This window comes from Coenobita brevimanus, chromosome 26 (assembly GCF_032717465.1).
Source record: "Coenobita brevimanus isolate Jiangsu-jjx chromosome 26, ASM3271746v2, whole genome shotgun sequence".
Lineage (NCBI taxonomy): Eukaryota > Metazoa > Arthropoda > Malacostraca > Decapoda > Coenobitidae > Coenobita > Coenobita brevimanus.
The window spans coordinates 37,626,790-37,641,847 of NC_136979.1; the positions used below are offsets into that span (position 1 = coordinate 37,626,790).

At 43.4% G+C, this 15,058-nt stretch overlaps 1 protein-coding gene across 1 annotated transcript in view; it reads left to right on the plus strand.

Annotated features, from left to right (window-relative positions):
- The first annotated feature begins 2,641 nt into the window (after positions 1-2,641).
- LOC145394012 (glucose dehydrogenase [FAD, quinone]-like) overlaps positions 2,642-15,058 on the plus strand; it is a 42,139-nt gene continuing 29,722 nt past the window's right edge. Inside the window, exons 1-8 of the mRNA XM_080267982.1 lie at positions 2,642-2,780; positions 3,876-4,078; positions 4,357-4,546; positions 6,962-7,096; positions 10,701-10,822; positions 11,686-11,742; positions 12,442-12,555; positions 13,581-13,737. Coding sequence (XP_080124108.1) covers positions 2,642-2,780; positions 3,876-4,078; positions 4,357-4,546; positions 6,962-7,096; positions 10,701-10,822; positions 11,686-11,742; positions 12,442-12,555; positions 13,581-13,737 — 1,117 coding nt within the window. The remainder of the gene's footprint in view (positions 2,781-3,875; positions 4,079-4,356; positions 4,547-6,961; positions 7,097-10,700; positions 10,823-11,685; positions 11,743-12,441; positions 12,556-13,580; positions 13,738-15,058) is intronic.

The following is a 15,058-nucleotide window of genomic DNA, read 5'->3' on the forward strand; positions in this document are numbered from 1 at the left end:
TGTGAGACAAGAATGAGTCTGCTTAATTACTCTTCAGATTAATCCTAAAATGTGGCTACGCCTGGCCGTCAGTTGAGCTGAAACGAATCAAGGCTCTTTGTGAGATAAAAACAAACTGACTAAAGAAATAAACGAAAACAGAAGTTATCATTTGACATTGTCAAGTGTGTTGAACCAAAATTATGCCAGGGTTCCATTATGTGAAAGTTACCCCTCTGACTACTAAACTGTTTTTAATCTAATTTGGCCCAAAACTGCCATCTCTGCATCTTCAATGCCGAATAGTAATGATACGTAACAGTAGAATATGGCGCTAGCCATGAAAATATACTATGGAAAGGATGTTGAGCCTCACCTTTCTCTTTTTCTGTCATTGAGCTACTTGATACAGGCTGCAAAAGGACGAAAATCTGGGCCACTTAAGGTAACACAACTATGGTATTTCGTTCATGTATATAAATTGACTGGAGGTAACCAAAAAAGAATTCTAAAGTGGATCTATGAAGAGGAAAGGTGAGATTTTTCTTGTAACCCATTGACAACAAGGATATCTCTAAGGTGAATAAAATTATTTGAGTTTAGCCTTAACTTCCTACGTCCGTCCATAGGAAAAAATAGAAATAATGTGTTGTTTTCACTGTATCCATTATGCAAGTATATGCACAGTACAGTTGCTCTCTCTCTCTCTCTCTTTATATATATATATATATATATATATATATATATATATATATATATATATATATATATATATATATGTATGTATGTATATACATACATATATATATATATATATATATATATATATATATATATGTATGTATGTATGTATGTATATATATATGTATATATATATATATATATATATATATATATATATATATATATATATATATAGTAAAATTAATGAGAGGAAACGTATAGATACGAAAAATGTTCAGGAAGTTTGTGTCTCCGTTTTGGGCGTTCCTCCTTGACCTTAGTTGCCTGTTTGGGATGTCGCCACTCTTCCGGCCTCGTTCGAGAGTGCCAGGGTGCAGTCAGTACGAAGAGAGAGTTACATAGAGTTACCGATCCCACACATTTTACGATCCTTTCTAGGTGATCCGGCAGTTGTACTAGTAGAAGACTATACTTTCCTTTCGGTTCTTTCTCTATGGTTGGACCTTTATATGAATGACATACTTTCTGATTACAGTAGTTTAATAATTACAGGAATATAGGAACAGAATAGTAAGCACACAGCTCTCTCCTCACCCTCCAGACCCTGTTTCATTAGAGAGAGAGATATCCAAGGATGTTAGGTGTGCCCTCGACAAATATCCTTACTTATTGTATTTTATCGTATTCCATCATTTTATTTAAAAAAATAAATGTACGCCAATACTGGGGAAGGTTACATTAATAAGCTGTCAAGGAAAACCAAGTCACGCTTAGTTTTTAGCATGCAACTTTCGTGTACCAGGTCTTGCGATATCTTCCTCTTTTTTGTCCAGCTGTTTTGTCTTGGTGGTGGGTATTTATTGACTTCCTTTCTCCCACAGAGGCAGCAGTGAGGCCGAGGCAGCGAGGACAGCGAGATCAGGCCCTCCAAGCAACACCACATAACCCGCTCAGAACCGATCATGAATAAAACTGTCCTGTGTTAGCCTGAGTCAAATGATCATGTGCGTCCCTAGAAGCAAAAGGAATATTTGAGAAAGTTTCTGACCATTTAATATATCAAGATTTCTCTCGCCTTATCAATATTACCTTGGCCTGAATGCAATGCTCAAGTGCCCACAAATCAGCGAAAGAATTCTGCATTAATATTCAGTTTTTCAGATAAATGCTCCTGTAGAGGAAACGTTGCGGTCGTATAAATGATCAACGTTTCAGATATACTACCCAGTACAAGAAATTCTCTGGAGATAAATAACCTCAGATGACCGTAAAAGCATCCAGTCCACCCAGCCAGGACTCAAGAACAGCAAGAACTTTTACGACCAGGCTGTGAATGCCTAACTGGAAGACAACTGTTGAGGCCAGATAAGTTTGTCAAGGTAAAGGAGTGAGAGTTTCGACCCAGCGCAGTCGTAAAGGCAGTGAGTGAAGTTGTAAGAAAACAGTACTAGAGTCAACGGTGAAGGAGGACGAGTGAGAGAGATTGGGTCCTGCAGAATCGGAAAAGGAGTGAAGAAATATTATGAAGTAGTTGCAGAATAGGAAAGGCAGTGGATAAAATTGTGTTAGACAGCTGAAACATGGAAAGGAAGGAAGGGAGAAAAGGATTAAATAAAGTTTTATGAAACAGTGGAAAAACAGGAAAGGAAGGAAAGTGAAGTTGTGCGAGTCAGAAACAAAATATAAAAAGGGAAGGTGGCCAAAATTTAGCAAGTCAGGAACAGAATCGAAACAGGAAGCAAATTTTTTGTAGACTGTGGCAAAGTCAGGAAATAGTAGTTAAATAGGAAAGGCCCTGAGTGAGAGAACAGAAACGAGTAACAAAACAGGAAAAGGCGTTTGAGTCAAGTAAAGCGCGAGACTGTGCGAAGGAATTATAGCACAGAAAAAGGGCTGAACCGAGTAAAGTAAGAGGTGTGCGTAAAGTTAATAAAGTGAGAGGTTAAGTAAAGTGAGGGGCGTGTGTGTGTAAGGGAAAATGGACGCCCACCTTCAGATCGTGCGTGCCATCCCAGTGCAGCTGCTGAGGTTGATGACGGTGGTGGTGCTGAGGGAGGCCGGTCATCACACCTACGACGATTCATACAGGCTACAGACGCAGTATGACTTCATCGTCGGTAAGCCATGTTATATACACTGTCATTATAGTTAGTTCTTTTCACCTGACGGAACTGGGTCTCTTCCGCGACTTGAATGCTAAGTCGCGGTTGCCTGAAAATTCGATGAGTCTTAGTTTTGCGGCAGGACTCTTACTACGCTTCTCTATCAGTATAGGTGCAGGGTTTAGGGATATTCGTCAGGTTAGAACAAAGGAGCTAAAATTCTTTCCTAATGGTATTCAGCTACAAGTACACAACTTTGGAACTAGTTTGGTCAAACTGTTCACTACCTAGTATGAGTTCAAATCTAGGTGCTGTAATAGTAGTAGTAAAGTAGTAGTAGTTGTAGTAGTAGTAGAATAACCCTGGTCTGTCAGGCACAGCAAACCCATCAATCGCAGGCAAGCATCCTTCCTTGCAGGGCCGTTTCGTGTAGCAAACTATGTTCGCTTGCGGTAGACGGCGCCTCGCCAGAGCGTGGCGCGGGAGGGAAGTGTGTTGAGCTTTGGTTCCTGGGTGAACGCCACATTTGCACATCTTCAGTTAAAAGGGAAACCATAGTAGGGTCCACATCACGCCCTTATTTAGTTACTGTATATGGTTACCTCCTAGCATGATAAACGGTTTTCTTGGTTACAGGAAACCATTAGACTTGTCACTCAGTGTAGATTTAGCCTACATTAGAAATAAGTAGGCAAGACTACATCGTCCCCATAATCTAACTTCCCCCACTCTTTCTAACCTCCCTTCACCCTACTTACCCTACCCCACACAGTCTAACTTTCTTACATCCTGTCTAACCTCCCCCCCCTTCTGTCTAACTTCCCTCATTTTGTCTAACCTCTCTCTACTCTCTAACCTCCCCAACCCCTGTTTATCCTCAGCCCAACCCTATCTCACCCTGGGCCGTACGGTGAACTCAATTAAGAACCTGAGTTGAAAATTTGACTGTTAGTGTTGTAGTCTATGTAGGATAAGGACGTAATAAAAACTGATTGTCTGCCCTATATGTAGGATAAGGACGTAATAAAAACTGATTGTCTGCCCTAATGACCCTCGTGTAGTCGATAGGCATTAATCTACAATAAGCTTTCGTGTTCGTCTCTGGTACAGTTGGTGCCGGATCAGCGGGTGCGGCATTAGCGGCGAGATTATCAGAGATACCTGAGTGGAAGGTGTTGCTGATAGAGGCGGGGGGGAGGCCGCCCCCTGAGAGTCTTGTGCCGGGCTTCAACCAACTCCTGCTACACGGTGACGCTGATTGGAAGTACTTCACAGAGCCGGAGAAAAAATGTTTCCAGGGATTTGCTAATGACGTAAGGCACATACTGGTTTTGTTCATTTCTCACATTTACTATTTTGTTGTCTGCTGTATGCCTCTATTTTGCTTATGCAACGAAATGTAGGTACAATTGTGTGTTTTAACCCTTAGTGCAGGTGCCGTATTTCTTGTCTTACTACTCATTCCTCTCCTCTCCCGTCCCCCATTGCTCACCGCCCCTTGCATGTTATTCCCTGCTCCTCACCGCCCTCCTCCTCCCGTCTGCCGTTCTGTACCCTGCTTCTCACCGCTCTCCTTCATTCATTCCCGCAGCGCATACCTTACCCCCGAGGGCGTGCGGTAGGTGGCAGTTCGGTCATCAACTCCATGTTCTGGGTTCGAGGCAACAGGCGGGACTTCGACAACTGGGAGGCGATGGGCAACCCCGGGTGGTCCTACAAACACGTGGTCAAATACTTCAAGAAGCTGGAAGACTACAGAGGCAAGACCACCAGCAAGACCAGTGAGTGAGAGTGCTTGTGGGGAGTAGGGATAGATGGAGGGAGCTGCCGAGAATTTGGGTGCCTTGAAAAGGCTTAACATTAAATTAAATTGCCCTTTCAGGATGTGAGAGGTCTTAATTTATGTTCTTGCCATTGTCAAGCAATTTTATTCAACTCGCGGATTCAGCTTCACACTTAGCCAAAGAGAAGCCACTCCTAAGCTGAATTAAACCGCCTGGTGGTAGCCAAAATAAAGCCATTAAAATGTCACCTTCTGAAAGAATTGTTGGAGACTGCATTTTACCAATAGAAGACTGAGAAGCCACTGCAAGCTGAATAAAATCGTCTGTAGTAGCCTGACAAAATAGATATCTTGCATCTTGAGAGGTTTGAGGGTGGCTTCCCGTCCCACAAGAGTTAATAGGCTAACAAGGGAGGACTGGTAACAAGCAGTCCAGACAGACACTGATGACTGTGGAGTACTTCTAGAGGCACGAGCTTCACCACAGACCAGACGGCATGCAAGACGCCCACACGTAGTGACTGAGGGGCGGCAGCGACACTAGACTGAATGGAACTGCTACGGTACACGGAGCTTTACAGTACAGGTGGGGCTGTTTGCATGTGATACGCGGGATTCAGGTTGCTTGGGAACTGCTCAGAAAGTGACGATAAGTTCAGTTGGGGGACGGTGAGAAAGGACAGCATGAGGAAGTGTGGATTTATTGACTACGTTACTTGCACAGCAAGACGGGACTAATCATAGGATACTTTGTCTGTCTGTCCTCATGTTTGACTTTTTAAAGTTTTCCCCTGCAGTGACAAGTGTCCTAATTGCCCTTTTCACTACGATGACGTCTTCCTTCCGTTCGACAATATACATTAGGTTTAGGGATGACCTCGTGTAGTGAAGGGGTTAGAAACAACCCCCACTAACTTCACTGATGATTTCTCTGTTTTATGCTTGCCGCCCAAGACGATTTTATTCAGCTCAAAAATTGTTTATCGTGGTGAATGGGTTATAATGAGTTCTGTTCTCCTTGCAGCACCTATTTCTCCACTTTGTAATATAACACATTTTTTCTCCTGTGCAACCTGTTTAATTAGATCATCTGTGGGTTAGGCTGTCAGGACAGGTCAGGCGAGAGGGTCGGGTTTCGTGCGGTCCCCGGGTGGTCTGGCGTGGCATAAGGTTACTGGGAGCCCCACTGACACGCATTTCATTGACCTTGCGTAACTGTGACCGCATTCTCGCTGAGTTGGGAAGCACTGACCTCTTACCTGCTGTTTTATCTTATTTAAATTATTACCGTTTATTTTTGGATTTAGGAGGCGTTTTATCTAGCATAAACAGGGAGTATTAAACTGAAATCACATTGTCGTGATGTTTGAAGGCGTTGCTTCCATAAACAAGAGCCGGATTTTTTTTTTTTTCTCTCATAATCCGGGCTTTGATTCTGGGTCGTGGACTTTGAACGATCCCTACTGAGTGACTGACGAGCATAGATCCCGGACATTCCCCTGCACTACGACACCCATCAGTCAATTTAAACACAGTTCTAGGTGCGAACGAATTAAAGAAGACTTTCTCTAGCGCCCCTTCCTTGGAGATTTATTTTATATATTACACCTGGTTGTCAAGAGGCTACCATGCACCTATACCACGTGCAGGTTCCAGTCCAGGCGGTTGGAGGATTTTCGTTCATGCCGTACCACAAAGGCGTAGGTCAATCACTTACTGTTAGTTGTTTTGGATTGTGGTAACTTGGTCTCTGGTTCCTCTGCACTGAAGGCTGTCTCATGCATATTGTTATATATATTTTTAGGCTATACATTAATTGCACAAATACTATTCAAGATAATCAGGAAATATTAATGTGATGATTCAGGAATATACTGTTAATGAAGATGTGCAAGGGAGCCTTCTAAGCCCTCGAGAACACGACCTCGAATCCTTCTCTTAGGTCCCTTCAGCTTGATGGGGTCGTTCTTAAACTGGATAAAATCGTCTGACGTTATCCATGCGTTAAATATAATGTATGTCCTCCTGTTTAAGGGAGCAATAGTAGGGTTGAATCTCTTACTAGGGACCACAAAGTCTGTGAGGTCTATGTATCTGTGTAATTACTGCAGACTGCAAATTCTATGACGTCTGTGTATTTGTGTAACTGTATTTCAGCTATATGTAATTCCGTTATTTGTGCTAAAGGGATTAATAAAAAAGCTGAATCTCTTACCTAAGGACCTTAAAGTCTGTGAGGTCTGCGTGTTTGTGTAACTATATCAGCTGTATATAATCCCGTTGTTTAGGCTGAAGGGATTAGTGAAAAAAGTAATCTCTTAACCAAGGACCGTAAAGTCTGTGCGGTCTGTATATCTATGACTACGTATTTCAGCTCTATATAATCCAGGTGTATTGCCTCCTACCCCGCCAGAGTCGATCCACGGGTATGGCGGTCCTGTAGTAGTGGAGAACAAGCGGTGGCGGACGCCTGTCATCGAAGGCTTCCTAAAGGCGGGGCAGCAGCTGGGGTATCGCGTGGTGGACCCCTGTGACCCGGACCAGATCGGTACGTGTAGCGGGGAGGAGGGGAGTGTATTCATGCATAGATAGACAGAAGGAAAGGTAGATGGATAGATGGACAGACAGTTAAACAGACAGATAGATAGGTATATAAATGGACCAATAGATAGACAGATACATACAGAGATATATGAATATATAGAGATAAATTCAGATATACCCAGATCAAATGGATAGATATACACAGTTAAGTAGATAGGTAGGTAGGTAGATAGGTAGTTAGATAGCTTGATATACATACGGATAGATAGATAACGTAGATGCATGGATTGACAGATTTGCCATGGATAAACTAGGACACAAACCTGGGACAGCATCAGTGTGTGGCAGAGATCTAGCATTTAGTACACCTCACATCCCTAACAGTAGAGGGGCTCTCAGTGGAGCACATCCCCGACAAGGGCAACGTAATTTCGAAACCACTCTTCATAATCGGTTCGGGTTTCTAATCACTGATTAGGGTTTCGCAAAAAGTGTTTTCCGGATCCAGAATCTGAAATACGATCCGGATCTGTCCCAAAAGTTAATCAGTTGTTCCCAGGGACATAGGCAATTTACCCACCGTATTTGGTCCAAATCTCTCTTTTAGTTTTTGAGTAATCCTGCTAACAGACAAGAAACTAACTAACAAACAAACAAACAGGGGTGAAAACATACTCTCATTGTCGGAGAGAATAATCACATGTTTGTAGGTGGCACTGACATGAATGAACTGAGGTGTCAAATATTAGCTGTAGTGTCTAAGTAACTGTTATGCATGGACGTCGGAAATTGTAGCCAGACCTCCACGTCACACAATGTCCCAAGGTCATATGTGGTCAGCTGTACATTCATAGACATAGTTTCTGTTCGCCCTCTGATCCTTCTCTTTACAGTAATGGTTGGATGGTGGATGGGTGGATGGATGGATATTTTTTATAATGTTTTACATATATATATATATATATATATATATATATATATATATATATATATATATATATATATAAACAGTAGTTAGTTAGTTAGTTAGTTAGGTGAAGGCAGGATTCCCCGAGGCTTGAATGATGCGTCAGTCTTTGTGGTTCACTCCACTGAGCATGCTGTTGATAGTTCTCCCATGTTTATGCATTAATTTTTCTTAAGTATCTGAATCTTTTCTTACCCCCCTTCTTTTGAGTGGGAATAATAATTTAGATGATGGTGACGACGATGATGAGAATGAGAATGATGATGGTGATGATGATGATGATGATGAGTGGGGGAGGGGGAAGAGGATTAGGGAGAGGTAGTAGGACTGGAAAGGGGATTAAGCAGAAGGTAAGGGTAACTAGGGAAAGGAATTGAAGATGGGGAAGTCTGGAAGAGCGAGGGGAGTAAGAGTGAAGAAAAGGGCAGGAAAGAAGACCGAGGAGGAAGTTATGTAAGGGAGTGAATTGAAGTAGAATGGTGGAGCGTGCCAGAGAGAGGGAGTGGGTGGGAGGGGAGTAGTGGGAAAGTGGGCCTGAAGGGAATAGGTAGAGGGAGGGGGTTAGGGTGGAGAGGACGGAGAGAGATGGGCAGAGGTGGCAAAATGAAGGGAGTGACCAGGGAGAGGATGGAGTGGGTAGAGGATGAGAAAATGAGCTGGAGGAGTTGGGTGGGGAGAGAGATGGGCAGGGGAAAGGGGAGGAGGTGGGGAGGAGAGACGTATGGGCAGGGAAATGGGAAAGGAATGGGGAGGGGAGAATAGGCAGGGGAGGGAGGCGTGGGCAGAGAGATGGGGAAGGGGGAAAGGAATGGGTAGTAGAGGTTGGTTGAAGGTGGCCAGTATTATACACAATTTTCCTGGTTATACAAGTTCTCTCCCATCCCTCCCTTCTCCCTTCCCTATTCTCTATTCCTCCGTCCCTCCTGTTGCTCTTCCTCGTACTTCCCTTCCTGCCTTTATCCATTCCCACCCTTTTTCCTTCCATATTTCCCAACTTCCCTCTTCACTCCTCTCTTTTGCTTCCCTCCATTCCCTTCTTCCCTTTTCATTTCATTTTCTCTCTTTCCTCCCCTCCTTTCACCTTTTCCCATCTCCCCTTCCCTTCTTTTCCTACCTCTTACCTTCCCTTTCCTCCCTACCTAGATCACCCTTCTCTTCTCTCTCTTCTTCCATTTCGCCTTTCTCCTTCCCTTCGTTCTCCCCTTCCTTGACTCCCTTCTCCTTCTCTTCCCGTTCCTTAACTCTCTCCACCTCCATACCTCCCCTTTCATCCATTTCTTTCTCCCCGTCTCCTTCCCTACCCTTTCTCCATCCCTTCCTCTTCCTCTCTTCTCTCTCCTCGTCTTTTCCTCCCACCCCATACGCTGCAAGGGAGGGTGGGGGGGGGGGAGCGGAAGAGAGAGTGACAAAACCAGCTGATATTCAGGCCATTAAACAAAATAAAAACCAGGTTGTATATTCCGAGACGATACTGGTTGAGGCCCGACAACGAAAAAGTAAAAAAAAAAAAAAAAATCGATGGACAGTCCTGAGGCAGAGAAAGCTATGAGAGATCCGGCAAATATTGATATGTTTAACCTCAAATTTCTCCATTGCTTTTCCGTCTCGAGTTTCCATACAAGAATCAGGATCCCCCCCTCAACTCCCCTCCTCTGGTTGTTGTTGTTGTTGTTTCTTCTTCTTCTTCTTCTTCTTCTTGGACAGCTCCATGATCCGCTCTGAATGACAAAATCTGCAGCAACAAACAGCCGACCGACCCTGCCTAGGTGGTCCACGAAATATCGCTCTTGAGTTGCATTAATGTGTCAGTTGTGTGAATGCCGGACTGTGTGACGTTGAGTACTGGATGGTGTGGACTGCAACTTCACATTTTATACTTGTTTCTACAGGTTATCTAGCCTGTGTTTTCAAGAGAGTAGAGATGGTTGTTATGCCTGAATCCACTTTATCACCTATCATGCTGTGGTTTCTATTTGTCTATGTGGTGGGTTTGGTCCTCGGTAGGGGGTTAGGGCCAAAGTTGTTGATTGCGTGAGTAGTGATGTAAGCGTTGGATCTGTTATTTGTATCTGTTTATATGTGGTGGAATGTTGTTGTGTGGGTGTGACGGTGTGGTTGTGCAATTATCGCCATGGGTGTTGAGGCTCGTTGTGCTGGTGCAATAATCTGTCCACTCTCCCCATCCTCTCTTCCTTGCGAGTTCCAAGTCTTTTTTAATGTGCATCGTCATTTTGCTGTGTGAACCTTTGCATCTTCATTGGTTTTCAGTTCTTGTTCTTCACCAAGATAATGTGCCTGGTTTCAGAACGCAATAAACCCCTAGGTATTATCGTGGTAACCTTGTCACAGCTGAGAGGAGAATAAAATCACAAGATGTAGACTGCCAGGATAAAAGCAGAGACCTGTGGTTGCTTAAAATGACGGAAACAATGAAGTAATACATGTATAACACACTAATGAATAACCAGGAAAAAAAAAAACAGTCTTGGAAGCACCCTTCATTAATCTCTTCAGTCATGTATAACATTTTTTTCCAGCTTCTAGTCTGCATTTCAGATTATTCTGACTAGGAGATATGTTCAAATTATAGCATACTGTGATATCCTCTGACCTTAGCACACTTCTCCCCCCCCTCCCCCAGGTTTCTCCGTAGTGGACTTCTCTGCTCGTAACGGCGTACGGTGGTCCACTGCTGACGCCTACGTTAAGCCAGCATCCTCCAGACCAAACCTACACATCCTTCCCAACGCCCACGTCACAAAGGTACATGAAGAGAGAGAGAGAGAGAGAGAGGAGGGGGAGGAAAAGTAGTGACCTGCAGACCTTTATAGTCATATCTTCGATTGTTGTCTGCTGTTGTTGTTACCTCATTGGTTTGTTTGTTTGTCTGTTAAAAGTTATGAACAGATTTTGCTGAAATGTTCTGGAGGGGTAGAGTATGACCCAAAGAACAATCTATTAGATTTTGGTGGAGATCCGTATCATCATCGGGATCCAGGAATTTTTAAAATGATTCTCTACCATTGCGGGATAGTGGGAGTTTCAAAATTTTTGTCACTAACTCGATAAACAATGCCTACAATGCTAGCACAGAAGTTACAAGACAACATCACAACATCTCTATAAGATCTACCACACACTCCGCCTTGGCGGAGGTTTGCAATCTCGAATTTCTCATAGTGTTATATGCCTTTGATTCCCCCCCCCCCAAGTGTTCAGTTAGTCACGAGGAATCGGGACAACTCCAGTTGATAACTCATGACTTCGTAATGAACGGGCATGTTACTCTAAACGTGTGGGGTATTTCAGGCTTGTCATTCGGTGAGAGGTAATATTTGCACTGTTGTCCCTCTTCTTGAAAATATCTGTACGAAATAGGTAACGTTCTCTCGTGTGATGCCATGAATTCCCGGCATTTTTAACGTCATGCATGGGTAAACCATAAAAATAGTTAATTACTATTAAACAAACAAACTAAAAAACAAACAAAGTAAGCTGCCAGCCCATCCCTCATCTTCAAGTACAATTAGTGTTATTTTACCGCGTTTTTGTTTCGTGTCTGTGTTTCCGTCAGTGATTGAGTCTGTGTTCCCGTGTCCTTTAATCTGAAATCTGTCCGTCCGCAGGTGCTGTTCGACGAGAGCATGAGAGCAGTGGGTGTCCGCTTCAGCCACCGCAGAAAGGTGGGTGGGCGTGGAGTGGCTGGTGATGGGGACAGGCCTGCAAATGTAGCTTAGGAATTACTGTATGGAGGCTAGGAATGCACTTATTACCAGTCACTATAGCGAAGCTTGTATTGTTTTCAGTTTGTCTGTCTGTGTGTGTGTCTGTTAGCACGATAACTTCGCAACCGCTCAAGATATCATCATAAAAGTTTACAGGTGTGTAGTAGGGATGAAAATCTCGGACGAGTTCGAAATTGGCTAAAGTAGGTCAACGTTGAGATCATATTCTGAGCCGCGCTAGGTATGTATTGGCTCGCGGCTGGTGCGATTCCCCCTTTGGAGAGGGAATTATTATTATTATTATTGTTACTACTACTACTACTACTGCTAGTATAGTACCTGTAGTAGTAGTACTAGTATTTTAAGCAAATATTTTGGATTTCCTTAAATCTTTTAGCTTTAATGATAGGAATCGTCAGTAGCAGTATAGGTAGTACTGTGGATTCTGCGATTGCTATCAACATTTTTTCTGTAGACCGTAGTAGAGAGGAGTCATTCTTCAGTAACAGCTCACTCAAGAATGATTTTAACGCTCGTAAATGATGATCCCACCATCAACATACTCTGTAAATTAAGTACTACTCGCCTTCTGTGCCTCTTTCCTTCCCTCCCCACCAACCTTTCCCTTCGCCACTCCTGAAACGCCTGATCTCACAGATGAAGAACGTGTATGCGAGGCGGGAGGTGATACTGTCCGCTGGTGCCATAGGTTCCCCACAGATCCTCATGCTGTCGGGAGTCGGACCGGCCGACCATCTTCGCTCGCACGGGGTAAGCCATTTTATCGCAGTTTATTTTTTATTATTATTATTATTATTTACATACTCTGTTGGCTGCTTCTTCCTTTCTTACTTTCTTTCTTTCTCTCGTTTTCTTTTATCTCCGTAACCTGTCCTATATGTTTTCAGTTCCCTTCTTTTACTCCTGCTGTAGATATGTAAGGCACCCCAATTTCTTTTCTGTAGTTTCCAGGCCATTCATAAAGCTCTCCATCAGCCCATTAACCCCATTACTCGGAGTTCTCACTTGAAAAAAAAAAATTGTGAAAGCCAAATTAAAAAAAAAAAAAAACTCGCTGATAAGACGGCCAGGTTTCCAGCCTACTCTAAATTCTCTTCATTGTAGTTTTCTCGCCAAGGTTTCACAGGATACACGTGGCTTCTCTCTCTCTCTCTCTCTCTCTCTCTCTCTCTCTCTCTCTCTCGTCAGATAAGTTTTATAGGGCAGGAAGCTTTCACTCTGAGTCATTTGATGCTTCCGTGTGGCCATAACGTACTGATATAATGTTTTTTTAGTCGCCCCTGTAGAAGTTTATGGGCGCCGCTGAACAGAAAACGGGAGGACTATCAGATATCCCTAAAAAATGAGGGGACTTTAAAATCCTTCTCTCTCTCTCTCTCTCTCTCTCTCTCTCTCTGTCCTGAACCATAAACCACAGCTTGAATGTGTATAGTAGAGCTGCCAACTTTTGTCAGTTGCGTGCTGCTGTGATGCATACACAGCATACATCTTTCCATTCTTGACTGCATGCACCCCCCTCCCACCACCACTACCCTTTTATTCACATTCACCCACTCTTCCCTGCTACTCTCACACCTTTCACACCCATTCATTTCTGTCTCACTCCCCACACCCAATGCTGGAAAGGTACGGGTTTACTAAGTGATACCGGTATAACCTGGCTGGCTATACAATTGTTTCACAACTCCCTCCCTATCCCCCCAAAGTAGGATGATAAAATGAGGAAGAAGAGCATTTCTTCCACTCTCTAACCCTACTCACCCCTTCTGCCTCAGATCAAGGTGTTGGCTGACGTTCCTGGTGTGGGGTATAACCTGAACGACCACCCTTACCTGACGGGGCTGGCGTGGACGATCAACAACGGGTCTGCCTTCAACATCCTGGACACCATTAATCCCGTCATCGCCATGGACTACATGCGGAACAGAGACGGTAAATGTTTTAGGACTTGCCCACGGTTATGAACCCTTTCACTGCAGATGGCAGGATGAGGACTAGTAGGAGCAGCGAGAGGATTGTTATTGGTGCGTAGAGGATAGTTACGTAAGGAGATCACTACACACCGTCTGCCAGTGTAGTTGCTTCTTATACTACCTCCTCCACTGCCACTGAAACATCACACTCATTGTCATAACCTTGTTTCAGTTTGGGGTACAGTTCTTCGACCATGTCAGGTGTGTACAAACTGACTGCCACAATTGATTCATTCAGTGACTTGGGACGAGGAGATTTAGAGCAAGAAAGGCTCTTTAATCTGTATGTGTAATTATGAGGTCAGAGAAGATAGAATATCCAGCTATACTTTCCTTCTGTGGTTTAGGAGAAGCTTGTGTCGCAAAAGGTAGGCGGTTATGTAGAGCTGTGCAGGGTGGTCCGTATATTGCTCCTTCCTTGGAACTCAGCAGGTGGTATCAAAGCAATGCACACATTATGGCTGCCTTATGGAATTAATCGAAACAAACATTTTAAAACATGACAAGGGTTACGGGAAGTAGGAAATGATGCACGGTATACAGCTGTAACGGTGACTTAGCCGTCTCCACAACACCCGACTTTCACGGGGGGCCTAGTATATGAAGGAACCTGTATTTGTAGGTTACTATAAAAAACGCAGATAATACATGTTTTCTTAAAACTACCACATTTATTAATTGAAGAATATCTTACTGTATGTTGTTGTCGATGATGACAATGATGATAAGGAGGAGGAGGAGGATTAATAGCAGGAGACTAACGATGATGATGATGATGATGATAAGGAAGAGGAGGATATGGATGAGGATGATGATAAGGAGGAGGAAGAATAATGATTATTTACAGGGAAGAAAAACCAAATAGGAAGCAAGTCGAGGAAGAGAGTAAGGAAAAAAAAATCCGAAAGAAGCCACCAGATTTTGATGTTTACGTGCATGATTCAGGTGTTGTAAATGAGGCGCCATTTCTTACAGGCGTGCTGTAAATCATGTTCGTGCAAGACGGGATGGGAACGTGACTGGACCATTGTGCATCGTTTTGCCAGCCCCATCAGTGCGAGGACGTATTTCTTGACGTAATTTTGACACTGCTTGATAATTTTTTAAAGTTTGATTCTCTCTCTCTCTCTCTCTCTCTCTGTCTCTCTCTCTCTCTCTCTCTCTCTCCAAACTACTTTATTTAACTTAGGGGAGACTTTTTAAACTAGAGAATTAGATATACAGCCTTCGTTAACCCCTTGTCACCTTGCGGTCTGTCGAAGTTAAGGAAGTTGTCTGGT